General features: G+C 47.2%; 3 protein-coding genes across 8 annotated transcripts; 1 reads left to right on the forward strand and 2 right to left on the reverse strand.

Moving 5' to 3' along the window:
- Positions 1–5: 5 nt before the first annotated feature.
- On the reverse strand, positions 6–1,420 carry LOC108024228 (mitochondrial tRNA-specific 2-thiouridylase 1). The gene is made up of 2 exons (XM_017094100.3): positions 685–1,420; positions 6–596 (listed from the first exon to the last, which is right to left on the reverse strand). Exons 1-2 carry the CDS (start codon positions 1,336–1,338, stop codon positions 84–86), a joined length of 1,167 nt encoding a protein of 388 aa, XP_016949589.1. The 5' UTR covers positions 1,339–1,420; the 3' UTR covers positions 6–83.
- A 676-nt stretch (positions 1,421–2,096) lies between these two features.
- LOC108024236 (calcium-binding protein 4) lies at positions 2,097–19,220 on the forward strand. Of its 6 annotated transcripts, none has more exons than XM_017094111.3 (8): positions 2,097–2,211; positions 2,609–2,698; positions 8,927–9,163; positions 9,222–9,906; positions 15,940–16,149; positions 16,463–17,219; positions 17,396–17,605; positions 17,662–19,220. In XM_017094111.3, exons 5-8 carry the CDS (start codon positions 16,147–16,149, stop codon positions 17,826–17,828), a joined length of 1,137 nt encoding a protein of 378 aa, XP_016949600.1. In that variant the 5' UTR covers positions 2,097–2,211; positions 2,609–2,698; positions 8,927–9,163; positions 9,222–9,906; positions 15,940–16,146; the 3' UTR covers positions 17,829–19,220. The 6 variants fall into 6 exon arrangements, with proteins under 6 accessions (XP_016949600.1, XP_016949599.1, XP_016949602.1 ...); XM_017094110.3 differs by having other exon boundaries at positions 2,609–2,694; XM_017094113.3 differs by lacking the exons at positions 8,927–9,163; positions 9,222–9,906.
- Positions 19,221–20,680: 1,460 nt separating this feature from the next.
- Positions 20,681–21,261, reverse strand: LOC108024119 (uncharacterized). Its single transcript, XM_017093900.3, has one exon. The coding sequence runs from the start codon at positions 21,181–21,183 to the stop codon at positions 20,782–20,784; it is 402 nt and encodes a 133-aa protein (XP_016949389.1). The 5' UTR covers positions 21,184–21,261; the 3' UTR covers positions 20,681–20,781.
- Positions 21,262–27,877: the final 6,616 nt, after the last annotated feature.

The raw sequence follows: 27,877 nt of genomic DNA on the forward strand, positions 1-27,877 counted from the left end.
TCATCAACGCTGACGGCCACTCAATGTTCCTAGATGTATTCAGGCTGCTTTATGGTATATACAATGTCTTTCCAGCGGAATAATCAACTAACTAGATTTCCAACCTGGTTCTGCTGTGCCTCTAGGGGTGTCTTAAGAGGGTCGGCGCTCAAAATGCGGGCCGAACCCAAACAAGCTGTGTCATCGTAGAACACAGCATATTGTCCAGGCGTTATGGCTCTCAAGGGAGCATCCAACAGGACTTGGAAGTGGTTTCTGGGAGAGATCCTCAGTTGGCAGCCCACAAGGGGCTTGGTGTGCTGGAATCGGAAGCGGCATCGCAGGTTGCCCGTGTCCGCCAGCCTTCTTTGGGACTGGGAACACAGCCAATTGGGTGCGTCGATGTTTATGTGGGTGCTTAGAAGGGCGGGGTGATCGTGGCCAGCCGCCACATAGATGCTATTGCTGGCGACCTCTTTTTTGGCTACGAAGTAGGGCTGCAGGAACGAGCTCAGGCGGCAACGTTGGCCCACTGTCCACTGATGGATGCCCTCGTGGTGACCAACCACAGCTCCACTGTCGACGTCTAGGAAGGGACCCTTCCTGGAAGTTATGTACTGCAAAGGGAGGGAAGGGCACATGAGTCAAGTTTTGTTGGTGTGCAGCACAGCTCGCGTCAAAGGAAAAATCCACCCTTTGGATTACCTCCTTTATAAAGTCCTTAAAGTTGCGCTTGCCCACGAAACAGATGCCCGTGCTCTCTTTCTTCTTGGCCAGGCGCTGGAGGCCGATCTTGGTGGCCAGCTGCTTGACCTGGCTCTTGTGCAAATCTCCCAGGGGAAACATGGTGCGCTGCAGAGCTTGTCGTCGGATCCCGGCCAGGAAAAATGTCTGGTCCTTGAAGGTATCGGCGGGAATAAGCAGACGGGCTTCCTCTTGGCTCCCAATCCCCTCCAGAAAGTTGCCCAAGCTGTTGCGGGCATAGTGACCCGTGGCCACGGCGTCGTAGCCGAGATTCTCAAGGACGTGCTTGTGGAAGAGGTCGAACTTGATGTGGCGGTTGCACAGGATGTCCGGATTGGGGGTCAATCCCTGTTGGTAGTCGTCCAGGAACTGGCTGAACACCGCCGCCCAGTACTCGCGCACGTAGTTTACTTGGCGCAGCTCCACGCCCAGCCGGCGGCACGCCCACTCCGCGTCCTTCAAGTCCGCCTCCCCGCTGCAGCGACCCACCTCGTCCAGTTCATCCCAGTTCCGCATGAAGACGCCCAGGACGTTGAATCCTCGCTCTGCCAACAGGTGGGCACTGACGGCGCTGTCCACGCCCCCCGAAACGCCCACCACTACTTTGCGGATCATTCGGTCCGGCGTTGATTTATTTCATTTAATATCAGGCCAACGTGCTGGAAGTTGGCCAAGCAGATGGTTCCTCCGCAGAAACAGCTGATAGGGCGCTGAGCTTTCGCCCTTGTTTTTACCTTACTTTTTACCTTACATCGACACAACTTGGAGCACTTTACGTGAAATATACGTGATCAATTTAAAGTCACTTCGGTTGAATTGGAATTGCTATGGGCGAATAGTTTGAAAGTTGCGCTCTAGGCTCATTCCAAAAGGAAAATCAACATGCAAAAGGCTCTATAAATGCGTTTAGGTACCTTGCCCCTAATGTCTGATAATTTGAAGGCATTCCAAAGAACCCACTGCTGAAATCAACGGAACCCTCAATTTGAATGGTCCACCAAAGAGCTTTCGGTACTTTTCAGAACACGTGCTTAGCGATGGCACTTTTGCGTTCCAAGGTTATCGATACCACGCCGAAAGCATAACATTCAATAGGATGTTAGCTTACATAACGGCAGGGTATAGTGACTCGGAGCTTTTCTCATGATGGATATGACTTCGAAAGGGCGTAAATACTTAATGTGGGCCTGTAGTCCCGATGGTCCATAAGCCAGGAACGACTGGCGGACGTGTACAAAATCGTTGGGTGCCAACATCCGTTTAACAACATCAAGGGTCCACAGAGAACATCGATGACTCCCAGATAAGTTCAAAATGGAGGCATCGGCGCTGCTATCGGCGGCGGCACACCTCTAGCCTGGCGCCCATTGCTTCACAGTTAGTTGTGTGCCGATTCGCCGCGCCTGGAAGCGGAAGTTGCGGAAAAATCCAGCACGTCTGAGTTTGTCCGAGTTTCGTACCGAAAAGCACTGGATTGCCAACTTGCGTGTAAGCCAAACAAACAAGCCCAGGAAATTCTTTTTTTTCGAGTGAATGTGCGTGTGTGTGTGCGAGAGGGAAGAGCCAGCTGCACTCTTCGCCCATCCGCTGTTCGCAGGCCCTGCTCCAAGTCCTGTTGGGCCAGTTCGGTTTCCGGGAATTCCGGAACTCGCACTTCCGAGAGCTTTGATCTTCGGAGATCCCCGATTCCCTATCTGACACCCTACTCCGGAAATCGCGAATGTGACACAGTCGAGCCTTTCAGACGAATCAGTTTCCGCCATACCTGCAAAACTGACGCCAAAGATAGCCTATTCATTTATAGAGCAAGACGGCGGCCATTGTTTTGCCTTACTCGACTCAGAACACACAAGAGCAAGAAAATAACCTTATTTTTACTTTGCAGGACCCAACCGACACGACTTCCCAATCAAAAGCGGGAGTCCCAAGATGACCTAAGCCACGAGATCGCTAGAAAAGCACAATACAAGAGTAAGTAAGTATGCAGCGTGTGCGTGTGTGCGAGCGGGAAGGAGTCTCTGGCAGTTGTCCTTGTTACCGGTCGTCAGCCCCTCCGCTCCGCTCGCCTGGACCCACTCCTGGGAGTTCCGAAAGTCCCGTCGCGAGATCCCCGTTTGTCCTAGCTGGCAGACTGTACCCTGGAAACCGCGTGTGTGGCATGGTCGAGCACCTGAGCTCGCTCGGGAGACGGCTACCCCGACCCAACACAACAAAGAACCTACTCACCTGTGCACAGGAGCAGCAAGTTGTTCCCCTACAGATTCCGCCTTATGTGCCCAGTGCTGTCTCTGAAATATCGTGCAAGCGCAGACATGTTTCCCTCCTAGAGCAGATCTTATTTTAGATAACCTACAATAACCTAAAATTGCAAACAATCGAAGCCGCAAGTGTTCGAACATGCTAGAGTATCCTGCGAGAAGGGGATGCCGCCGCCAGCATAAGCTCCTTAAGATGTTACCACCCACTTTTTGGCTGCGCAAACAGCGTAATAATGATGATTCACAGAGTTTAGCTTCGATTCAGCGCCCACAAGCTGAGTTTTAAACTTGTTTAATTGGCTTAAGCCGGATCGGGGGACTTGGAAAGGCGTTCGAGGACGTACTTGAACAACACAACTTCGATAAGACACAAGTTAAAGCGGGGAAATGTAGCAATCGAACCACGAATTGTTTCTCAGTGCTCAGACCCTGGTTTGTTTTTCGGCGCTTTGGAAGGCCCACTGTTTCCGCCCCTGGGTCATGCCCCTTCAGATCAGATATTCAAATTTAACCAAGCTCAAATGTCAGGGGCAATATTTCAAGGGGAATCGCCGAGTTCCAGGAGAAACCAAGACCGAAATGCAAATATGGAAATGTATCGACAAGCGGGCTGCAGATGAAACGCCACCGGATAAATGGAAAATCACATGGCTCCGGGCGACTCATATGAATTATTGACGCCCCGCCCCGCCCCAGGAAGCTCCCGCCCACTACCCCGGAAAAAGAACACACCAGAATACATGTTTACTGTGTTCCTAGAGCCAGTCAAAAAGTCAGGTTACTGGTTCTAGTACCAAGACAGCAGGAGTGACAAACAGAGCTGTTTTCGGGCTGTGCACACCAGCTTCCGCGCCCTGGTCAGTCAGGGAGTGCGGCGAATTTTATTAAATTAAAAATCGCTGCTCCTCGGCCACATGTCCACGTGCCTCGGGAGAAGGGAAGGCAATTAGCCCGGTCCAAGGCGCAGCGGGGGAGAGGGCTAATTAAGAATTACGCCGAATACAATCGCGGAGGCGGGCCAAGGGAGCGAGGGAGGGCCGCAAGTCTTGTTGCGTTAATCGCAGGCCGGGACTCCACTTGGCCGAAAGCTGTTGCCGGGTTCAAAAAAGAAGCAAAGAAGCAAAAAGTTCAAAAAGTCTATTCCCCTTCAAAAGGTCTTCTGCAGAGCACTTCGTAAACAAATAAGTACCCAAACGGGTGCTCAATTACAGGAAGGTCTCGTGACAAACCACCTGAGTTGGAGATCAAGTTGGGGCAGCCACAAGTCATATGAAATGCACTTTTTAGAACTATGCCTGGTACTGGCATATTACCCTTCTTTAGGCGTCCAGAACCACGCGCTCATCTCTGCCCGGAACTGTCTCCGGACTCTAGATTTCGGATGTATCCCCTGTCCCGGCCACGCCCCGTGCGCCCCTTGCGCCCTCGCTGGCCCCAGCTGTCAGTCTGTCAAAATGTGTAGCACGCTTTTTGGGGTCGCCGGCACTCGAGGAGAGCGCAAGGCAGCGCGGGAAAACGGGAGCACAAGGCGGAAATAAGGAGGCACTGGGCCATTCGCCTGGGATTATGTAATTGGGAGTGGAGTGCAGCCTTGTTGACGCCAAAGTTAAGCGATTAAGTGGGGCGGCGGGCGGTGGGCGGCTGCAAGTGCAGCCAAACGGAAGCAATTAGAGAAATGGCGGAGCCCTTCGAGAGTTGTCACCGGAACGGAAGTGGGGACACAGCTCCGCCGGTCGAAAGCAATTACACAAACAGCCAAACAAATAGCTGAGCAGCTGAATGTGCGGACGAATCATTAATCAAGCGGGCGAAAGATGACGGAGGATTGCCCTGGAATCGGAGGCGATCTCCGGAGGTACATATGCTAGTGCTCTCCCGATTTCCGGGTTTCCTGGGCTGCTGCATCGCCACCTGCATGCGCCCAACCTAAGTTCCTAACAGCGCCCGCCGCAGAGCAGCACCCTCTCAAACGAGCTAGCAAGTTGAAAGTGTTTCCCCATTTTCCATTTTCCAAACCTCTCCCCTCTTCGGCCTCTCATTCACTCCTTATTTCGGCTGCTTCCGCATTGACTCTACGCGCCCGAAACAAAAGTAGGACTTCCGCCAAATTATGTTTTGGGCCAAAGGGAAGGGGCGAAGAGGGATTGTGAGTACGGCGGTCCTCAAATTTCCCGTGCATCCTCGTTGAAAGAAGAAGGAGGAAACGTCGACTCCCAGGAGACTCCGGGTTCAGTGGCCTTGAGCTCCTGCGAAGAACCGCAATGCGACCCGTCTTGGGATTTGACTTGGTCTTCACGGGGCTCATATCCGGAGGAGAATGGTTGGTTCGGATGCTCGTTTTTCATCAACTCGAACAGAAATGGGCTTTTGTCTCAGTGTAAGCCCGCGCAAGCATATGCCGGCTGCCTGAAAATGCAATTTAAATCATAAAATATAATTTTCATTTAATGAATTGGATCACGCTGCAACTTGCCGGCGTGTGAGTGCGGCTGTGTGAGCTCGCACACATTGGCGCAAAAAGGCACACGGAAGTATATGGCATATTTCACTTGAATGCATCGCAAGGCAGCAAAGTGGAAGAATTTGCAGTTTGCGAAAATCTTTTGGTGCGAAAAGTTTGCCAATGCAGCGAGGGAACTTTTGCTGTCCTCTTCCTGCCACGCCCTCCGCTCTTCCGCCCCTCATTTCCGTAATCAACTCGATTCAGTCGAGAGCTTCTCCCAGATCTAGCCCGAGAATTCCGCAATAAAGTCGGCCAGAACCACCGATGGGGACGGCAAAGGTTGAATGGGATGCTGGCACTGGAGAAAGAAGATGGAATGTCTCGAGGCTGTCTTTTAGGGCTTCCGGAAGGGTTTCTTGCCGAGCTTATCTAAGGCATTTCCAGGGGCAAATATTTGGGAGTACGTACTACTTCAATCCAGGAGCCACATAGGCAGCTAAAGACCCAGCCCAGCATAATACGTATCTAAACTAAGGTCCTCTAGATTTCCGAGTATCATCTGTTCGTTTCTAGTTTTTCTATTTTTGGGGTTTGCTTAGTGCTCTCAGGGCACCTACGTGTATTTGTGGGTTGGCCTAATCCCGGCCAGGCGACATAGGCCCGCTTGTGGGTTATGCAATAAGCTGTTTCCCATTTCCTCGCCCGTGTTCAGGTGAGTGGCTTCCGAGTGGAGGGCTCAAAAAGTGCACCACAATGACAAGTATCCCTTAACGGGGCGCTTGATGGTGGCCTTGCTTGTCCTTACTCGTGTACACCACCCACGGCCCTCTGCACCCACCGCACCGCACAAGGACTCGCCATGTTTCATGTTGTCCTTTTGGGGGCTGCATTGTTTGGGAAACTGGCAACAATAACCGACGGCGACAAAGAAATGCAGAACGAAAAGGGCCAAAAGCAACCGGCAGAGCGACAGCGACAGCGACAAGGACGCGCACATAAAACATATTTTTCGGCAAGTGTAATCCAAGTGGTTACCTTCGGAAAGCAGGCCAGAAGTGGGGGCGGGGGGATTTATCCCACGGCATTACCCAGCCAGAGGTCTTAAAATGGCCAAGGCAGAACCTATCTGCCTTAATTAGCTTCAGTGGAGGAGCCCCGTCCTCGTCCCCCAAGAGTGGATTCAGTTTGGAGTGAATTTAAGACCCGTGTTCTATTTTCAGGGCTCTGTCCCTCCGCAACTTCCCCAACTAGCCACTACCTCTCGCAATATCTTGGCAGGCGTATAATTGTTCTCTTATCCTCACAGTATCGCCTTGCTGCATAAAAATCAGCTTGTTGCGCCTTAGGAACCGGGGGATTGGGAAAATTGGCAAATTTGCAGCCATTTGCCAGGCACCCAGCTCCCGATTATTTATTGGCTGCCGTAAACTGCTGCTCTCCCATCAAGATGCATCAGCAAAACACACGATATCCAAATATCCGAGCCCATGGCACACAGCACACTCACTCATCCAGCCTGGCATGCCGGGCATGCCGGGCATGGCACAATGCCAGGCCCGAAATTCCGGCCACAACGGTTGCCCATCGCACACAGCAGCCATCATCTTCGCATCCTTGTTAATTTTGAGGCGAGCGTAAATTAATTGGCTCGCTCGATGAGGTCGGAGCTGATGACAGGGAAGTGGATTGTCGATGGCCTCCTAATGGCCCGTTTCCGTCGCCAGTTTCCGACTCCCAGGGACCCAGGCTCCCAGCCTGCCAGCCTCCCAGCCCCAGTACCCCGGTGCCCGGTGTGTCAGGTGTTCCGCAGTTCTAGTTGCTCATCAGTCAGCCAGTCACTCGGCTGCAGGCGAGTGGGGGAGGGTCAGGTCACAAGTTGTCAGCCACTTGGCGTGGAAATGGAAATTCCTTGTTTATAATTTATGAGGGGCGGCGACAGCCAGGGCGAGCAGAGACAAAAGGCGCTGCCAAGGGACTGCACTCGGGGATTTGGAGATTTACATGCATAAGCAATGGCCACTTGACATTTCGGGCCGGCTGCTCACCTGTTGGCATGAATAATGGAGTCGCAGATGGGCCGGATAGTTTGAAGAGGGCTTGAAGTTGGCCAGAGCCAAAAACCAGCCGCAGGTTGCTTGGGTGAAACTGGGCAAAACAATGTCTGCGTTCGCAGAGGGATGTGTGAGACAAAAGGGCTTGACCGTGAGTGACTCGGCCGTTGGGAACATACGAGTACATAGACAACTAACGAACTAATTCTTGATAAGAAACAAACAAATTGTGTGAAAGCCCAAGCGAACCAGCTCCTCCACGGAACTCTGCTCAGTCCCTGCTCCCCAGGTCCAATAGACGTTTTCGAGAATATCCTCCGAAGACAACTGAGTTATGGTGGTTACAATCATTTTTCCCCGAACTTTGCGCCTTCCCCATGAAGCTGTCACACCGATTACGGGCCTTGAGCCACACGTCCCTCGCCTGTCTTTCCCTGCGCCCAAACACGTCATAAATATGTTGATATTAAAATAAGCCACAATGGCAGACGACGCCCCCTTAAAAGGGACCCAGGGACATCCGGTTAGTGGGGCTGGTGGGGCTCTCGAAGGCATGGGCCAGGCGAACCTCTGGGCTAAAATGTAAACCTTTGAATATGTAAGCGCACCAAATAACAAGTTGCGAGCGGAGAAGATAATAAAACGCATGTAAATGTACGCGATGAATACGTAAAATAGATGCAGCGAACCAAATGTAAATTTGGCCCGGAAAAAAGCGGGGGCTGGGGGCTGGGGGTTAGGTGTCGAGGCCGGGGCTTCGCAAAAAAGAGCTCGGATGAAGGCTTAAGTCAGTCTTTCCAGAACAAAAAGTACAAAAACGGCGCCGTGAAAGCAACAGCTACAGAAAAACCAACAAAACAAGGAGCAACGTCGGGGGATGAACATCTAAATTGTAAGGCACTAACGGTGGAGGGGGTCAAGGGGCGGCGTTTCTGGGAAAACAGGGCGGGCCACTCCACACACGAGTACGTATGCATATGCACGGGAGGCACACCGACGATTTCGAAATGCCCTGCGTCTTGTCCCGCCTCAAACGCTGATTCTGAGCGCGGGGTAATGGATTTCGTGGATATATTGAAAGAGTGGCAGGGACTAACCACCAGTTAACGTGAAAAGGTTAAGAGGTGCCTCACCCTAAAAGGGTTCTTACATTTAAGGTGTATGTGTGCTATGATTAAGTATAAATTGATTTCGCAACTTAAGCTGATGGGTATTCGAATAAGATCAGATTCCCATGCGGGATCTGGGGTTACTCAAGGCTGGCAGCACCTTCCACAATCAGCTTACTCCCGAGTAGTTTGTGATGGAGGAAGGCGAAGCTGTCTTTTTCTCAGAGTTCCTTATTGTTTCGTTAACTCCTTATTTGACTCCCATTTGACCATTCCAAAAGACATCCTTATTTCGTCATCCGCACACGTTTATTTTTACTTTTGTTCTTACTTTCTTTGTAGCTTCAAAATGAGTCTGGCATTTTTCAAACAGTTGCCGGACGGAAACTACAAGCGCCTGCCAGACGAGAACCAAAAGCCCAAGGCTGTTTTGAACCTAGTCAAAGATCCTCTGACTGGTGCTTACAGGGTGCTTCCGCGAATTCCAAGCTCTGCCAACCAAGTTCCTTATCCCTTCCCACCTCAGAATGGTGTTCACGGGCCTGTTCAAGAACCTCGGAGTCAACCTCCGCCACTGACGTAAGTCGAGTAGTCATCGGCCCCCGGAATTTAATTGATTTTGAGGTTAATTTCCCAGGCCAATTCGAGGACCTCGGCAAGAACATCTGCTCTCGCTAAAAGCTTTCGAGCAGTCATCGGCCCTCGGAACTGTTTCTGACTTTAGAGAACTAGCTTTAAGGCCCATCAAAGACTTTTCGGATCTGCACCCACACCCGATGGAAGTCGATGAGCAATCGTCCTCCGGGGGCCTGTGTGGTGTGGGTCAGAGTGGGGGGCCCTTTCTAGAACCTACAAAACTACCACTTCAGGTGAAAGTCGGCCCATCATTGTCCCACGGGAATGTAACTAATGCTAAAGGGAACTCAGCGGGGCTTCTGATTTTAAAGCCAAAGAGCTATATTTTTAAACCCAACAAACACCCACATATCCGAAGTGTTCTGAAGCCCATCCAAAAAGAAGCCATGAGGCATTCGCCACTGAGGAAAATCGAGGAGTTACTGGCTTCGGGGGAGGTGATTAAGCTCGGTTCGAGGAACAAGCCGAGGACAGTCCCGAGTCAACGCTGTCACTCTGATGCCGATCCAAAGCAGCCTGGGGAGCAGGAACCGCTTTTAAACGGGGCATTCGACAGCTCCAAAATCATGACCATGGAGGAAATCGAGGACGAGCTCCGGAATCCGCTCAGGGATGACTGGATGACTTGGTCGTCGATGAGCGAGGAGATCACCGACCTGGTCCAGAACCGTTTCGAAATGGAAAGAGTAAGTGGTCGCGACCCAAAAGAGCAAATGGCTATGATTCTCCCCGCATATTAAAGTGGCTGGATTATTGAATTGGTCGGCTGGTTTTCGGGCTTTCAAGAAACAATTCAACAGTTCAACCAATTGGGGTGGCCATTCATACCCGATACTCCCGTGTTGGTTCGCGATGCCAAAGAAACTATTTTCCCACCTGTTTCTTTAATTTGTATTGTTTTTAATTTTTTGAAAATTATTTTCCTCGTTTCATGTTTACCCCGAAGAATATGGAGGCGTTGGAACGCATTGTAAAAAAACTCTAACTCATTACCAAAAACCTTCATAAACTCCACTCGAAAAACATTGCCATGCAAAAAGGCTATAGTGATAAGAATTTGTCGGAAGATCTCCACGTTGGGAATGAATGAAATTTTGTTTTTTAATAATCCCCGCGTCGTGCCAAAGTGTTTTTTGAAGCTTTCCTCTCGAAAACATTGCCATGCAAAAAGGTTATTGTAAGATTTCCACATTGCGAATGAATGAATTTTATATTCTTTTAAAGGTCTCTACGTTGTGCCAAAGAAAAGTTTACTATTTTGTTAAAGATTTAAATAAATGTTGGGTTCGAGTCACAGAGAACAATTAAGGATCGGGCTGAGCAAAACTTACCTTACTTAGCCTGGATTTAATAGTTATTGGGGGCTACACGTTCTAAGCACGGTATGGCTAAAATGTAACTTAAAATTACACACATTACAGGAGGTATTTGTTTTGATTGTACACAAATTAAGACAGGAAAAGTTATGCCTAAGAAACGACAATCCACTGGAAAGGCAGGCCAGTTCTGCGGTTTAACTTTTATTAAAAAGTAAGCCAACAAAAGTATAATTTATGTGGAAGTGGGGACGTAAAGCGGACCGCTGATCGAAGCCATTTTTCAAGCTGGGCCCAGGGAATGGTGCAATTTTCCGGTGTTGCTTAACTTTCCGCGTGATTTTCCCCCAATTTTGCGCAGCCACCACAAAGGCCAAGTTTCTGATATGGCAGTCGACGAGCAGCTGCGGCAAACTTTTTTGGGCCGAAACTTTCGCCTTTGGGGCTAATTGTTTGCGCATTCCGAAAGTCCTGCTTTGAATCAATTGAATTTCCCTCTCAGTGCCTCTTCTTTGACCATTTTCCTTGGGGAAACGTTCGGGAGACGGAAGTTTGGGGCCCTGGTGGTCAAGTTTCTGGCCAATTGCGGCTGCAAGTCAAGTCACATTTATTGCCATTCCACGGGGAAAGGGGGCGATGGGATTGGACCTGGTCACACGGCTCATAAGCCGTATGCAAATGCCACAAACAGACAAGAGTGAATGCGGGCTCTGAGACTAACGAACTTGGCAAAGAGGAGAACGAAAGTGGACAGAATAAGTAGTTTGGATAGCTAACTTGGCTATTTTGAAAGTCAAAGTGCCGAATTTCCAATAACTGACTTTCTATGCCATTTAGCATATTATATTACGTTTTGTGAAGTCGGAAATATAAAAAGTGATCTGGCCAACCCTAGAACAATGGTAACAAGTTTGTGGAACACAAGTTGTTTCCTTACGTATTCGAATACTTTTGGGCGACTTTCGAATGTTGGCCTTCCGAGTTTCTCAGTTGTCAGCCCAGCCAAGAGGAGCCCTGAAAAGTATGCTAAGTTCTGTACACTCATCCCAGCTAATAGGTCCTGTTGCAGGGAATCGGCGTTAGGGTGGGCCCTGCGTGCTAGGCAAGGGCTCACATGGGTGGACCACAACCTCGCCACTTGATTAACATGCATATTCATAGCACTTTAGTTGGTCTTTTTGCACACGCGGCAAGCGGCTTGTGGCAAATAAATTATTTAAGGAGCGAGGCAACGAAGCGGCGGAGTAAGGTAAGCCAATGAATGGGGCCAGTAAAGTGGAGATAAGCGAAGAATCGGAGAAACTACGGTGGATGGTACTTGTCGAATTGGAACCTCTCCAGCTTGATGTTGTTCCCATACAAAATTGCAAGCGAATTCTTCAGAAATTTCGACCTTGCAAGGCAGCGTTTATCGAGTATTTCAAAACTATTTCCATTTTAAAACATACTCGGTGGGATGCTCTCAGTCGGCCAATAACAATCTGGGAATCTTCAACTGATCAACTTTATCGGCATGATACAGGTGCAATCGGTATTTTCGATATTGGACTCGATACACATCGCAAATGGCTTTGTTTGATTTGCCCGTTCCCCGCCTTTTGTGGCTTTTTGGCGTTGTTAAATTTTTTATTGCCAAAGAAATATTTACGTGCAGGAGAAATGAGGGGAACAGGAGAGGCAAGGAAAGGCCAGGAGCAAAGCGACTTCGCTTTGGTTTGCTTTATTTTGTTTGCTTTCGCTTGCTTTATGCGTGAACTTTTTGTGCCTCTTTTATGTACGAAATGTATGTTCGTGGCCACCGTGCCGCACCGTGCCCCACCGTGTCCCACACATACCTCAGCACCCACCTCCCCACCCTGCACAGGCAGGAGCCCTCGCTTTCATTGGAATGCAAATATAACGCATACGCAGCGTATGACAATTTCGCCCGAAGGGCCAAGGGAAAACTGCAGGACGAGCTTCGGAGCCTGCAAGCGATATTCCTTTTTGCCTCGTTCGCCCTAATTGATTGCATGGGGGCGTTGTTATCCATTTACGGACTGCGGTCGCGCGGTTATTACGCCGCCACATGCCCCTCACCGCCTACCACGCGCCCCTCATTTTCCACGGCCAACAATTTAAATTAAACAATAAAATGCGCGCCGCACACATTGTGTGGTTTCTGTTTCTCGCTGTCGACGAAGTGCTTAAATGTTTGCCACAAACGGTCAAAGTGGGTGGGGGTGGTCCGCGTCATTTACAATTTACAGGGGAATTTAGAATTTAATTTTTCAGCGTGGAAGCCCTAAGGCTTACTCTGCACGTACATATTTTCGGTCAATCGCCAAATCCCCACTAGACCGCTTCTCATCTGCGCTTAAGCCTATTAAACCTTTGAGAATGGTGTTTACTTTCGCTGACAAACGTTGGTCAGCCGCTCGGAAGACTCCGGCTCCTCCTTCCCGCGCAAGGCGGGCTCAGAAGTCTGGGCTCCCACTTGAACCTCCTCGCCGAGGAGGTCCAACCGGCGGACACCGAGTAAGTTATGCCGAGCCACGCAGTTGTCGCCTGGCGGGATGAAATGTCAGCGGTGGCGGGGAAAGTGGGCGAGCTAAAGAGCGAGGCACGGGGGTGAAAGTGGTGTCTTCATTTATTCCGTGTCAGAAACTTTGCACGCGACTGTAGAGCAATGCAAAAGCCAGAGAAGGCACGCTACGGAATAGAGAACAAGGGACACACTGGGCAGAATGGGAACTGCTGTCCCAAAAGTGATTGTTATAATATTTCAAATGGCAAAGGAAAGGCAATGTTCTCACCGTCCCAAAAGCGATTGTTATGTTTAAAATGTAACAAGGAAGGCAGTGTTCTCTAGCGGGAATGTAGGTACAAGACGTTCCTCAGGTCCAGCAGTGCTTTCCCTCGTGCAGCGGGTTTCATCATTCTTTGCCGATGGTTTTCATGATGTTCATTCTGGGGACGCCAAGCCACGCTACGGAATGGAGAACAAGGGACACACTGAGCAGAATGAGCAGAATGGGAACTGTTGTCCCAGAAGCGATGGTTGTAATATTTTAGATGTGACAAGGAAGACAATGTTCTCTGCCGGCCCAAAAGTGATTGTTGTATTTCAATTCTAACAAGGAACGGCAATGGTTTCTACCGGGAATGTAGGTACAAGGCATTTCTAAGGTTCAGCTGTGCTTTCCCTCGAGCAATGGGTTTCACTCATTCTTTGCCGATGGTTTTCATGGTGTTCATTCTGGGGACGCCAAGGACGGATCATTGTCTGCATGCAAATGGCTTTTCGAGCTTTCCCCGCCTCTATTGCAGTTTTGCAGCCTTTGTTCCACGGGCTACCCTTCGTCTTAATGGACAAGTTAATGCTACACGTTAATTAAATATGCGTACCTGCGCAAGGCGAAGCATTTGAGCAGGACGAAGCGTCTGAACCGTATGCAAAGGAACCTTTATATAAATGTGAAAATGCTGGCAGTGTGCTGTCAAATGTCCTTGGCCACCTGGGGTGTCCTTGTTCTCGCCTTGGCACTTCCCTTCGGGCATTTTTATTGCGGTTTTCACCCGTATGTGGCTTCGCCTCCCATCCTGGCCACGTCCTTCCTGGCCATCTGTGCTGTGCCTCCTCGAAATGAAAAAATATGCTAAAAACGCCGCTCACAGCCAACCCCAGGTGCAGAAACAGTCACGGGCAGACCATCGAAATGCAATTTTAAAGCGCGAAGGAGGATCGGAGCAATGCCTCCAAAGAGGACTCCCCCGGCTGTCCGGGGATGTCCCTTCCTGGCCACAGCGATAATCGGATTTCCCATCCTTTTCGCCATCCCCGGCGTTAAGCGCCTTGGCCGCTTTCGCTCCTCTCTCACGAAGCCGGTGAAATTATTTAAATTTCATCTGAGCGCCTCCACTAAGCGGACTTTAATTTTGAAAAAGGTCTGCAGATGGGGCATGGAAAATGTTAATTGTGGCAAACCATCTTCTTTACTTCTAGTTTTAGTTTATCTCCCGTGAAATGCCAGGAACTAACCGAGAGCCCAAAGTAAAACAAAACTAATATAATTACAATTCCGCAAGTGAAACTACAAACAGCATTAGAGAGAGGCTAAATAAGCTCCAGAACTAGGTTAGATCCGTTCTGGCCTGCCTGACCTTTAAAGTGGAAGACTCATCACAAATGTTGGGCTTTTCGCCAAGTAAGGCACAAAAGAACGTAATGTGCAGGCACAGCAGATTTTGATTGACATATAAAAAGGGTAGAAATCTACTTCAAGTTTCAGAGCGATGGACGCGTCAGTATGCCGTGCTTGGAGCTTACGGAAAACATGATCACCTTTTTGATACGCAGCACGGGTCGGGCATTTCAATGCCGAAGTGAAAACCAATTGCACTGGAATTCAGTTAGGAGACTGCCAAGGTTTCAGAACTGATTTGCTCGTGCTGCCTGAAGGACGCAAAAACGCCTTTGAGGTAACTGACACCTTCGAGAGGATCTATGAGGTGCTGTGCAGGAGAGTACGGGAGCAGGAGCCAAACCAAAGTCAGAATGATCAGATCAGATCAATGACCCATGTGCACTTGCGTATCCATTTGGATCTAGAACATTTGAAAGAATAAGAGGCCCTTTTTGGGTTCCGAGCAGCTCCTTTCAGGCATAACTTGATGTGTCCCACCAATTACTGTGAATGGCACAGTATCGAGAAGAAACTGTAGCTTGGAATAGTTACTACCGGGCAGTAGTGGAAGGTGCCAAAAAAACTGAAAATCCCACAGAATCAATACTGATTGAGGCCAGCCCAAGTTAATTTAGTCCAAACATGCAGTCATATTTTTCGCTTTTGCGGCGACTGTGTCTGCTTTTTCCCGGAACGCTGACAGGCAATTGATGCTTTTATTGTCGCGCTCACTCCTTTGGCCTCCAATGGTGACATGAATGAATGTCAATCAACCGGATTATTAGACTGATTATACCATTCAGTCAGCTGCGCTGCAGGGATTTTGAGCGGCTGTGGATTTCCGCGTGCATGGCGGTGGCCTCAGATGCACAGCAAAAAACAGCTCCATATCGGCTTGAGTGCGCCTAAATTTACGGGTCCCCACTTTGCTTTTCAAGAGTGAATCCTTAAAATATGTGTTTAGATTGCCATACTCGTTCACAGACTCCAATGGTCATCGGTCAGACTTGCACACCCATAGATGAAGTTGCACAAATATTATCGTGATCATTTCCCTGACATCAATATATAAAATATACGTAGATGTGTGAAAGGCCTTAATATTTCTCCCTGTGTGAATGGGCTCGGACACGTTGGCTCTTTGGTGCCGACATTTGCGGACGTGTCCACTATGCAAATGGCTTTCCATCCTTAATTGCTTAATTAACATATGTCCCCCGCTCTCCCCCTTTTTCAGCGGCGTTCGATTTGGAATTTGCATATCCCGTGAACCGAAAGCGGTTGCCAGCGTAGGAGGAGTGCCTGTCAGGAGGAGCAGCAGGATTCTTTGCCGCAGATCCCCTGAAGCGGGAGGAAGGCCGCCACATTGGAAGGAAAACGGCTTTTCACGGCAGTTAATAAATTTTTAACTGGTTCAACCATCGCCCGCGAGTTCCGGCAGCTAATGGTGAGTGGGTTTTATATGGCTCCTCCATCAGCCTCATTTCGCAATAAACTTGAATGCAATAAATTGAGTAAATGAGCAGAGTTTTGGAATACAATACTTCCTATTACAAACTATGAATGTTCGTTCCATTTGTACTTTTCTCTTATTAAAAACATTATTTGCCAAGTACTCTCTAAAAAATAATCTAGTTTATATCAAAATAAATATGCCAGAGAAAGGAAAGCGTTGCCTGTAGTAATTTTACATTTCTCAAGTCTGGAATCAGTAATATTTTGTTGCAAAATTTTTTGAAATTTTTCTATTTTCTGTACAGACGAGGAACGCGGTGAGTGGCGATGAACCCGACGAGGAGCAGACGTCAGCAGATGGCGCCGAGGGGGAGGATCAGGAAAACCATGCGGAGCAGGATCAGGTCGAACCGGCAGTGGATAGTGGCCACCATCTGGGCAGGGAACAGCATCCATCAACAGAGCAGCGACGTCAGAGGCCGCGAAAGAAACTAACGGCCCCCCAGGAAAAGCAACCACAACGAAGTGCTGCCACTGCGCATCTGGAACAGGCGGATGCAGATGCGGACACGGACTCCAGCTCCTGCGAGGGCATGAAGGTGGCTCAGCGGAGCAGCACGCGGGTCAGCCACGCACAGAACAACCTGCAGGAGGAGGACCTGGAAGACTTCGACTACGACGAGGAGGAGGAGGACGACGGCGAGGAGGAGTCCTACGACGACCAAGAGCAGTCCTCGAATCACGGAGGTCGACGTCCTCCGCGAACCGCCTTGAGTGTCCGCAGCAGACGCAAGACGAAAACCCGTCAAATATCCTATGCTCCCTCGGACTTGGAGTTGGGCATCGGCGACGGGGCGGACCTGTTCGAAGGCGAGTCCCTGGACAAGCGCAGAGGCATCTCCAAGGGGCAGATGCGGGAGTTCCGCGAGGCCTTCCGGCTGTTCGACAAGGACGGCGATGGCTGCATCACCAAGGAGGAGCTGGGCACTGTGATGCGATCGCTGGGTCAGTTTGCCAGGGTCGAGGAACTGCAGGAGATGCTGCAGGAAATCGACGTGGATGGTGAGTAGTCGATAGGTTAGCACTGAGAACTTCCTGTGTAGGTTTATTTTATATAATGTGTATTAGATTTTCCATAGGCACCAATCAAATAGGCAAATATTACCACAAAGAGTACATTATCATTAAAAACCCAGTATAGGTACATGGTTTGGGATGATTTCGGGTTTTTCTTTCAGGCGATGGGAACGTGAGCTTCGAGGAATTCGTTGATATCCTCTCGAACATGACATATGAAGACAAGTCTGGTCTGTCCATTGCCGATCAGGAGGAGCGGGAATTGCGCGACGCGTTCCGCGTTTTCGATAAGCACAATCGCGGATATATCACAGCATCCGACTTGCGAGCGGTACTGCAGTGTCTGGGCGAAGATCTCGACGAGGAGGACAGTAAGTTCTCATTGTGGTCGTACCTCTAACACTCCCTAATCCCATCTTCCATCCAGTCGAGGACATGATCAAGGAGGTGGATGTGGATGGCGATGGGCGCATCGATTTCTACGAGTTCGTTCACGCTTTGGGGGAACCGGAAGATTCCCAAGAGAACGACGACGAGGAGGATAATACCACATCGCCGTTGCCCACGCCCAAATCGACTCTCAGTTACGATTAATCGATAATCGACTTCGTTACATTCCCAAGTTGATCGAAATTCTGCAGACGAGTCGAAGTTACAATAAACAATAAATTAAACCGATACTCGAGCCACGGACGGTCGATCTGCAATAAAATGAACCGCTAAGGATGTTCATCAATAATCGAACGACGAAGACTCGAAGGGTATCGTTTTTTTCTTATCAACTTTTTCGACTTCTAAGCCATAGTTAATCGATATGAAATAGATTGACCTTCATTAGCCAAACAAATTAAAGATAACTCATCAAATTTATTACATTTAAAGTGAGAGAACGCACAGCTAATCAAATTAAAATGGTTATTAAATATATACAATATAGCCTATTGAATAATCAAATTCCGAAACACTTAACCGGTAAACGATTTACTTTACATCGATATATGAATCTACACCAGTCGGCATAAGTATTTTGACAAAACAAATGTTAAGTAACGTTTAACTTTTGGCATCAATGGAGAGGTAACTAAAATGCCGTTTGAATGATACAATACTTTTCTTAACTTATTCGATATTTATTGAAAAGGACGATTTTTTGTGAAAATATACTTTTAAAAATTTGTTTGTGTCCTGAAAACTTAAATTTCTTAAATAAAAAAATCTCTCCAAGCAAAAATAATAGTAACTGCAAAAACAATTTTTCAAAAATGAACTTCGTGGTATATTTCAAGATATTTTGAAGGTGATAATGTCGGAAAAAATGTGTATGAAAAAGGGAAATATGGCTCATATGCATATGCCTAAACATTTTCAAAAAATCATAAAAAATATTTAAAAAATCATTTTTGAAAAAAAATTTGTTGCTGTTAAATGAAGCAAGTTCAAGTTACGAGTATGCTTAGCTTTTGTTTCGTCAAAGTACTTATGCCGACTAGTGTAACTCCAATTTTAAATCGCAATATCTACCTTTCAACTGAAGTCCAATTGGAAATCAAACCCATTTCTAGCTTGTAACCAGTAAAGATAACCTATTATATCTACCAAGTCCACGGGTTTTTCCAACTTAACAGCACAAGTACATATATTTCAAGACATATCATTGAAGACGCCTCGGTAAATGTGTTTTGTAGGCCCCACTGAACCCATCCTTATAAATATAGACCCCTAGGTTTTTGACTCCCCATGTTTGCCCCTTTCTCTCATTACACTTTGTACTTGCAATGTGTAATTCGAATAAATTTAATTGTTTAGGAAACGTTTGCTCAGTTATTGCTGCTGCCGTAGAGCATAAAAAATAATACAACTTATACTCGCTAATACGAAATTCTTTAAGTATAGTACGAACAATTTAATGTAATTTACAATTTACAGTTTTAATCAAAATTAAAAAATCCCAACAAACGAAAATATGAATAAAATGATTAAAAAGAATCCAGGAGTATTTATTTAGGGGGCTCTTGCTCCTTGTCACAGCTTTCGTTTTCCAAGCATAACCACTTGGTTTTAGGGGTTTCGCTTCACCGCCGGTATCAATTTTTCTCAACTCAACAGCTTTCTAAATTTTTTAGGGACAAATTGGCATATAAGCTGTGTTGTTGGTCCTCCTGGCAACGGATGTGGCTTTCCTTCCCGGTTTTTCCCTTTAAACAATTTCCGCTTTTATGTACGACATCCCCGATTGACAAGGACAGAAATATTGGAAGGGGACCGAAACCCCGGGGAATGACTGAACCGAGCAGATTGCGGTTCGTTCCCGGAATACCCCACTTGACCACCGAGCCATCATCCCCACATCAAACGCGCTCAGTTGTCAACAATGTGACTTGTGCACTTGCAAAAATATCAGAGGGCCAACATAAAGTTGCTTTTAAAATCAGAAATTCAGGTGGTGCACAATTATTTATTTGTTTTGAATTTATCATCAATTTGGAGAGGTGAATTCCTCAGGACTACTAGATATAATCAAATTGCAGATGGACACTACACCAATTTGATATTCACGTTTGAAGTGATGTTTTTTAGCAGTGCAATTGAGAAGGCTACGTAGACAAAAGTTACGTTAATGGTCAAGTGCTCAAGTGCTTCGCCAGCAAAATTATGATGCCATCCCTGAGGACTGAGGACTCGCCTCCTAGCCCTAGACCCACCCTCCCCCACGAACTCACACATGTTAGCTACACTTGTGCGCTCCGACGGTTTGGTTTGCAGTGCGTATGCGTGTTTTTGTTTCAGCTTTGTCTCGGCCCGGAACGGACTCGAATGCCAAGATGGCTTGGTGAGTGGCTCGAAACACAGGGGCTAGGGGCGTGGGCAACCCTATGGTAATGCCGTGCACATTAGAAGGGCTCTCGGCATTACAACCCCCGCTGTCTCCCTCCAACAGGCTGAATACCCACAGTTGTGTGCGGGCCGTGGCATCGCAATCGACAACTATCAAGTCGATGTTTCAAGTGGCGGCCGACCGCCTGTTTTCACTCCCCGTGTTGCCCACTCACCTGGAGTTGTGCTCGTGGCTCAATCAAATCGCTGGGTAGCTCTCCACGGGGTCCATTATCCAATATTGTCCGTTGCCCTGGAATTATAAAAATAAATGATAATGTATTCATAGGACTTAAATGTTTTTAATGGGAGTTTTTAATCAAGTACATTACGTGCATTCAGAAACAGATGCGCACTATAGGGTATTTCACAGTCCGTTTGTACCGCGGCCCTCTCCTGGCAATTATAAGCGATTAAGTTGTTGCTGACTGATTAGCATTAGGTACATAGGAACTGGAGGGAAGCGGAAAGCGGAAAGCGGAAAAGGGTCCCCGATGCCAGTGGCTCCCCTGGGGGACTTCTTTTGTGGGGAAAGGCGTTTTGTTAATGGCAGACTCCGGTTTTGCCGGTCATTATTTCTAATTAATTTTAATGAGCGCCGCCATTGTTTGATTGATGGTATGAAAAATATATATGCACATATACAAATGGAAAAGAACTCAAGAACGGGGAGCTACTGGTGCTGCAGGGGACTGTTGGGCACCCGCTCCTTCTCGCGGCTCCTCTCCTGCTGTTCCAGGGCCAGCTCCTGCTGCTTCTTAAGCAGCTTGTTGCGCAGCAAGGTCTCCAGCTGGACGCAAAACTCCGACTTGGCGATGCCCGTGTCCAGGTAGACCTCCTGTCTGTCGCCCCGCCTGCCCCTGCGTCCGTACGCTCGCCGGTTGCCCAGGGAGGATCCGCCGGCCACCGAGGTCTCCGACGAGGAGCGGCGCTTGCCGCGAATGAAACTGTACCCGGGCAGCCAGCGGCGGAGCAGGCGGTCCAGCCGCGCTAGGAAGCCCAGCTTGGAGGCCTCGCCGCTGATGCTGCTCCCTGGGCTGCCGGAGAACTGACTACTGGCGACTTGACCCTCCATGCTCGAATTTGCCTTATTTTTTTGGGTTCCGTACCTCACAAGTTTGCCAGCTTCGTTTTGGGGACTGGTTCACCGGCTGACTTGATACTCTGAAGGAACTGGAGCTGCCTGCTGGGTTCTCCGCTTTTCAGGCAAAAGAAGAGCTAGATGAAACTATTGGAGCTGCCCAATTCTATCTGCTTTATAATGATATTTTATTTTGGCAATGGTCATCATATCTATCCCCATCATCATATTTAATCCCCACAGCATACCCGCTTTTTCCTTGTGCACAACTCTACCCCTGGCACGTGATTTGTGACCCTGCATTATGTGCTCAGGCCCGCGTCGTAATGCGACTCCTGAGTGGCAGCTCGAAAGTGTGGAGAGATGTCCTGTGCATTTATCCCTACATTTCGACATCGTTCGTGGTACAGATTACCCAGAAAACTTGGAGTCATTTCAGAAACTGATGGCATTGAATGCAGGGAAGTCAAGGGAGGTAAAATCTGTCTTTAAATTCTCGGCTTTAGGTTTGTTACGTATATATTTAAGCCATTAACCATAATTAACATCGCGGCAAACACACACCGCCAAACGAAACTATTCGATTAAACAGCGTACGACCTGTGCGACAAAACCCGCGAATTCTCTTCTCATAAGCGGTCTTTGAGGTGATTTTATATACCCTCGTGGGGCTTTGGGCATTATAGTTTAGTGAAGCGCAGATTTTATTACTATAAATTGACTATCTTGATATGATTGTGGATTTCGATTCCAGCGATTGCTTACAATGTGCGGCGCACAGGGACCTTCGTCCCCAAGGAAGTGGAGATCCACGTGGGGGGCCTGCAGTCTTTACTTCCCTGGTCTTATCTGGGCAAAGTGCCTATAATTGAAAAAGTTTTAGTGCCGCAGACCGCCTTCACACTTAATATGCCGACTTTATGGAGGCTGAGACGCGGCCGTAAATGTGGTATTCCATGACCCAGTTAATGTGGATACGAGATCTTGATGAACCCTAGCCAGATTGCCAGATTGCCAGATTGCCAGGTTTCCAGATGGCCTGATTGCCAGCTTACCAGATTAAATTCAATGCCACCTGGCTTTTTCTGTGTGGTGTATTACTTCCGCATCCGTTTCCGGGCCCACGGAACAAGAAGAAGGCCAGGAAGCAGGAAAATATTATCCTCGCTCTCGAGATCTGGCTCATATTTTCAGAGACCCCCCTTAACCGGAAGTTCAGTCCACGCACTCAAGGTCGCTTCCTGCTTCGCATTTGAGCAGTGGAGGAAAAGGGCCTGCACAACTGGGTGGCTGCTAAATTTTCACTACGGCTAATCAATTAGTGCAGCGAGCAAAACCACAAGGTACGCGTTGTGGGGCTCCATTGACAAAGACGGCGACGCATAGTTGGATGCGGTTCGAAATTGATTAAGGGCTCGCTTTTGTGTGCTCGCGACCAATTAACATCTGAGAGCAAGGGGAAACTCAATACTATCAGATGAAGAGGTCATCAGACTTTGGTAAGCAAGTCTGCTAGTCTGCTGCATTTAAGCAAAATAAATGTGTGTAACATACGAAACGTATTCCACCAATAATGAATTAAAGAAATACGTCGTGAAAATTAAATCTACTTCAATGTCCATATCAACATTTATTTAAAGGGCTAAAAAATATAACAAATTTCGATCAAAAATAAATAAAAGTTTACCGCCGAGTTTTTCCCAGTCCTCTCGGTTTGAGTAAGCACTTTTTCCAATTTCGCAACCAATCTTTTTTTCAAAGCTTTAAGCGTTTTAATAAAGGGAGTCTATCCAGAATTCGAATCTTTGCATTCGCCACTAAGGACGCAAACCCGACTTTTTAGTACATTGCTATAATATTATCTTCAATTATTTAGATCCGCCCTCTGCAAACGTATAACACTTATTTTGCCAATGTGGGTAACTTGTTTGAATTCAAAACCAAGCAACCTAAAATATCCCAATATAACAATTTAGACCAATATCGTATTTCGATTGGGTTTAAAACCTTGCTATTTTGAAAACTGGTTTAGAAATACAACGGTAGGACAGCAAAGGCTTGTAAAAACTACGAAACTTTAAAATTGTAAACTGTGTCAGTTAAATAATAATAATGGTATATAAACCATTATTTGCGTTTTTGAATGCGGATTTCTGAGGTCCTTACTGAGTTTTTTAATATTCTACATCAAGAGCTTTGCTTTAGACATTAAAAGTTTTCTTGTATACGATGGTCCAAATTTTGGGTATTTTCATGTCCAATTTTTTCTTAGTTCCCATGGAGTCCTGAGTGGGAGCCCAAAACTGCACTTCTAGGTTCCATAACTAATGTTGTTGTATCCCGATTTCGATGTGAGATACCTTAATGAATTTGGAATTGAATTATCTTAAAGTCTACAGTAAAATATTACTTTTAAGCGATGGTCAAAATTTTGGACCATTTTCATGTCCGAATTTTTCGTATTCCCTATGGGGTTCAGTATGGGAGCCCAAAACTGCACTTCTAGGTTCCATAACTTAAACTGTTGTATCCCGATTTGGAAGTGGGTCACCTCTTTGAAATTTTAATTGAATTTTCTTATGTTCTGCATTAAAAGTTTTCTTTCATACGATGGTTTACATTTTGCCCTTTTATTGTCCACTTTTTTTGTACTTTCCGTTTGGGTCCAGAATGGGACCCCAAAACTGCACTTCTAGGTTCCATAACTAATGTTGTTGTATCCCGATTTCGATGTGAGACACCTCAATGAATTTGGAATTGAATTATCTTAAAGTCTACAGTAAAATATTACTTTTAAGCGATGGTCAAAATTTTGGACCATTTTCATGTCCGAATTTTTCGTATTCCCTATGGGGTTCAGTATCGGAGCCCAAAACTGCACTTCTAGGTTCCATAACTAATGCTATTGTATCCCGATTTCGACGTGCGATACCTCTATAAATTTGGAATTTGATTGTCTTATAGTCTAAACTAAAATATTACTTTAAAGCGATGGTCAAAATTTTGGACCATTTTCATGTCCGAATTTTTCGTATTCCCTATAGGGTTTAGTATGGGAACCCAAAACAGCACTTCTAGGTTCCATAACTAATGTTATTGTATCCCGATTTCGACGTGCGATACCTCTATGAATTTGGAATTGAATTATCTTATAGTCTACAGTAAAATATTACTTTTAAGCGATGGTCAAAATTTTGGACCATTTTCATGTCCGAATTTTTCGTATTCCCTATGGGGTTCAGTATGGGAGCCCAAAACTGCACTTCTAGGTTCCATAACTTAAACTGTTGTATCCCGATTTGGAAGTGGGTCACCTCTTTGAAATTTTGATTGAATTTTCTTATGTTCTGCATTAAAAGTTTTCTTTCATACGATGGTTTACATTTTGCCCTTTTATTGTCCACTTTTTTTGTACTTTCCGTTTGGGTCCAGAACTTCTAGATTCCATCACTTTAGTATTTGTATCCCGAATTAGACATGGAATACATATCTAATATTGGGGTTTCATTTTCTTTTTGTTTGACGATGTTTAAAATTTTGGAGCGCCACATTTTCCCTTGTTTCCTTTGAAGCCTAGTATGGGAACACAAGACCGCACTTTTAGGTTCTATAACTTGAGTTGTTCAATCCCCATTTTGACGTAGGATGCTTCTTTGACCAGCTTTAGTAAAGCACTCCAGGATTTCAGCCCGAATTTCCCATTATTTTCACCCGTTTTAACAAAGTCCTAATAATGAGGGGATATTTTGGGACGCATTTGAACTCAAAGTGAGTGTGTCTGTTTATAAAGTCACTTAAAATGAGCTTTACTCAACTTTGGAGGAAGGCAACTCAATCCGTATGAGCAAAGTGAGTAAAGTAACTCAACTCAGTTGGCGATGACGGTAACATTGTTCCCCTCGTTTCCACTTGCCTCAGAAGGGGCAATCAAAACGTTGCTGGAGGCAGTCTAAAAACAACTCAAGGACTTGGCAGCACTCAAGACTTGGACGTGGATGGATGGTCCTCGCAAGGGTCCTGCGATCAAAAGAGGCTCTGCAGGCTGGCCCCATTTTCTCTGGGTCTGGTAGAAGTCCAAAACGAACGGTCAGGGGGCTAGAAAGCATGTCCGACAAGGTCCCCAATTCGGTCGACTAGCCGGCATCCGGCCAAATCGAAGACCGTAACTTTCGAGGAAATGAGTTGTCAGCCAGAAAGTCCCAAAAGTCGACCACAGGCCAGACGACAGACTACCGAAACACAAGTAAAACTAAGACCAAGTGCAAGTCCAAGTCGAGGCTGGAGCCGGAAAAGCCAATTAATTTGACAGCGGCCTCCATAAACGGGCCACGGAAAAGTGCACTCAAGTGGAACGGCGTGCCCGCAGAGGATTTTGCTCCAGGTGCCACCTGTCACGTATCCCGCACCGCAAAGGGGCGGACATTGAACCTGGAGGAGCCCAGATGCCCGGTGCCAGTGCCAGGAGTCATGGAGTTATGGTGTCCAGGAGTCTGGTGGTCTAGCAGTCCCGCGCCTAGACGCAGTCCCACGCCTACTCGGCCACTCATCCCATGTCCATCCGTCGCCGGAATGACGCTGAAAGTTCCATCGGGAATGGCTTGCAGAGGGAGAAAATTATCGAAACACAAAGGGAGTTAATTGTGGCCAAAAAAGGCAGCAATTTTTTGAGTCGATTACTGAAGAGGCTGATAAAAGTTGCAGTTGTTAAATACTTTTCAATTTGCAGTGTATTTTGCCTTCGCCTACTTATTTAACGGTCAAACTATTCCACTGCTAGCAAAATAAATAATACGAAATCTACGGCCATATACACACGGTAATTGCAGCTAATTTGTGCCTTGAAAATAAATAAAGCTACTAATAAATAGTTGACATTTGCATGCTTATTTGATTTACCGATTTTGGCCCAAATCAAATTAGCCCCATTTTTGGCAAAAGCATATTTGGCCCTGGGGCACTGCTAAATAAATGAGTGAAATGTGCAGAATTCCACAGCTGATTACTTTCGGGGCGAGCGGTGCACAGTTTGATTTTGTGCAGTGTACTTAGTGATAGGATGGTCCGAGCAGAGGTCCCCGAGGCTCTTGCTGGCACCGCAGGAACGTGAACTTTGTGCCGTGCCGCCTCATTTGCACTACAAAAGCAGTAAGATGACTAAATTAATGAGATTTCCTAGTTGGCAAAGTTGGTTCTGGTTCGGGGTCACCGTTTTGAGGTCACCTTTTGAGACGATCTCAGCAGCCTCAGAATGCGAAGCACTTTGGCTGTTTTCTTTGAGGTCGGGGACTGAGTGTTGCACTGGACGCTCCCTACTGGTTTGCAGATTTGTGCACTTAGGTCACCTTTTCGGAGGGGTTATCACTCCCCCGAAATCACTTAAACATGCACTCGATACTACTTCCAGTTTTAGTGATACACCTTGACCAAAAATAAAGTATAAAATAAAGAATCCTCCTCTGGATTTTTTGTTGGAATTGTAGGTGCATCAATCAAGGCAATTCAATTGATCTGTTCCTAAGCTACTTTTCTTGCTTTCAATGCAGCCGAACCTCCCCACCTCGCCCCTTCAGGGAGGTGGGTGGCTATGTAGGACGGTTCCTACGGTCATCAAATATAATCTAATAAGCGAATCGCAGCCCGCGGCGCCGCAACTTTAAAGTCATTGCAGTTTATCACTTGCCAGGCGCTAAACTGCAAGGCCCGGGGCAAAACTTTCGCTGTGCTTTCATAAATCAGCGAGTTGGCTTTCCGTTCTCCGGTCGGACCACCCAAGGCCCCTTCTGGCCCCCGTCTCGAAGATGCGTTCGCTTCATTCCGACTTATCATTGCGGCAACTTATGCACTAAAAACGCACTCTCCTCGCGCTGGCGCTGGGTAAACTAGCCCGATTTTATGGCTCTTCATTTTTTACCCGCTGCACGAGCAGCACTTTTGGGTCATGACTATCAAAAATATTGTCGTTTTCGGCTCGGATTGCTTTCTTTACCAGCAGATAAATCACGTACTACAGCCCCCTCCAATCCATGAGCCATTGTATCTCCCGCTCGGCCTGCTCCTCCTGAATGGACGAAAGGAGGGTTGGAGAAGTGGGAAACGCAGGTGGTGGCCCCTAAAAGCGTGCTACAAAAGGATTGTTGGTGAAGTGGTCGGTCGCAACATTGTTGGGGCTCAAAGCAAAGGTTACGCTTTAGCTGGTGGTTTAGTGGAAACAAGGAACTCTTTATAACGCAATCTAGACAACTCTGCGGAAAAGCCACAAAATATACATTCAGGGATTGGGCAGCCTGAGGAACTCGCGTAATTACATTGTTGTCGAGTTAAAGGCAAAGGGTGGGCTAAGGAAGCTTAGCCGACATTTAACAATTTGTTAATAAAGCGACAGGCAATTGCAGTTTTTGCATAATTTCCCCTATGCATTTTTGAGTGGGGATTTCTTTTGGGGCAGGGGTAATAAAAATGGCAAGCGCGTATCCCCGAACCTTGCGAGCTGCGTCACAAAAGATATATAAAAACATCAAGCGGACAAAAGGCGAATGGACATGGACGTGCGCTTGGGGGCCACAAGTGGGGGCGGAGGGGCTATAACAAACAGCCATTTCAATTATTTATTGGAATTTTTACCTACTGACAGCAAACAGAGAAAACAGAAAACAGAACAGAAAGCAGAGCCAAAAGGCAGGACGGCCGA

Source organism: Drosophila biarmipes, chromosome X, assembly GCF_025231255.1.
Source record: "Drosophila biarmipes strain raj3 chromosome X, RU_DBia_V1.1, whole genome shotgun sequence".
In the NCBI taxonomy this organism is placed as follows: domain Eukaryota; kingdom Metazoa; phylum Arthropoda; class Insecta; order Diptera; family Drosophilidae; genus Drosophila; species Drosophila biarmipes.

What these genes read in the sequence shown, in the direction of transcription:
- LOC108024236 (XM_017094111.3), top strand. An exon ending in GCAGGAAATCGACGTGGATG is followed by an intron (nt 17,220 to 17,395) that starts GTGAGTAGTCGA and finishes TTTTTCTTTCAG; the next exon opens with GCGATGGGAACGTGAGCTTC. An exon ending in AGATCTCGACGAGGAGGACA is followed by an intron (nt 17,606 to 17,661) that starts GTAAGTTCTCAT and finishes TCTTCCATCCAG; the next exon opens with TCGAGGACATGATCAAGGAG.
- LOC108024228 (XM_017094100.3), bottom strand. Translation starts at nt 1,338, where the DNA reads ATGATCCGCAAAGTAGTGGTGGGCGTTTCGGGGGGCGTGGACAGCGCC. An exon ending in TTAAGGACTTTATAAAGGAG is followed by an intron (nt 597 to 684) that starts GTAATCCAAAGG and finishes CTCCCTTTGCAG; the next exon opens with TACATAACTTCCAGGAAGGG.
- LOC108024119 (XM_017093900.3), bottom strand. Translation starts at nt 21,183, where the DNA reads ATGGAGGGTCAAGTCGCCAGTAGTCAGTTCTCCGGCAGCCCAGGGAGC.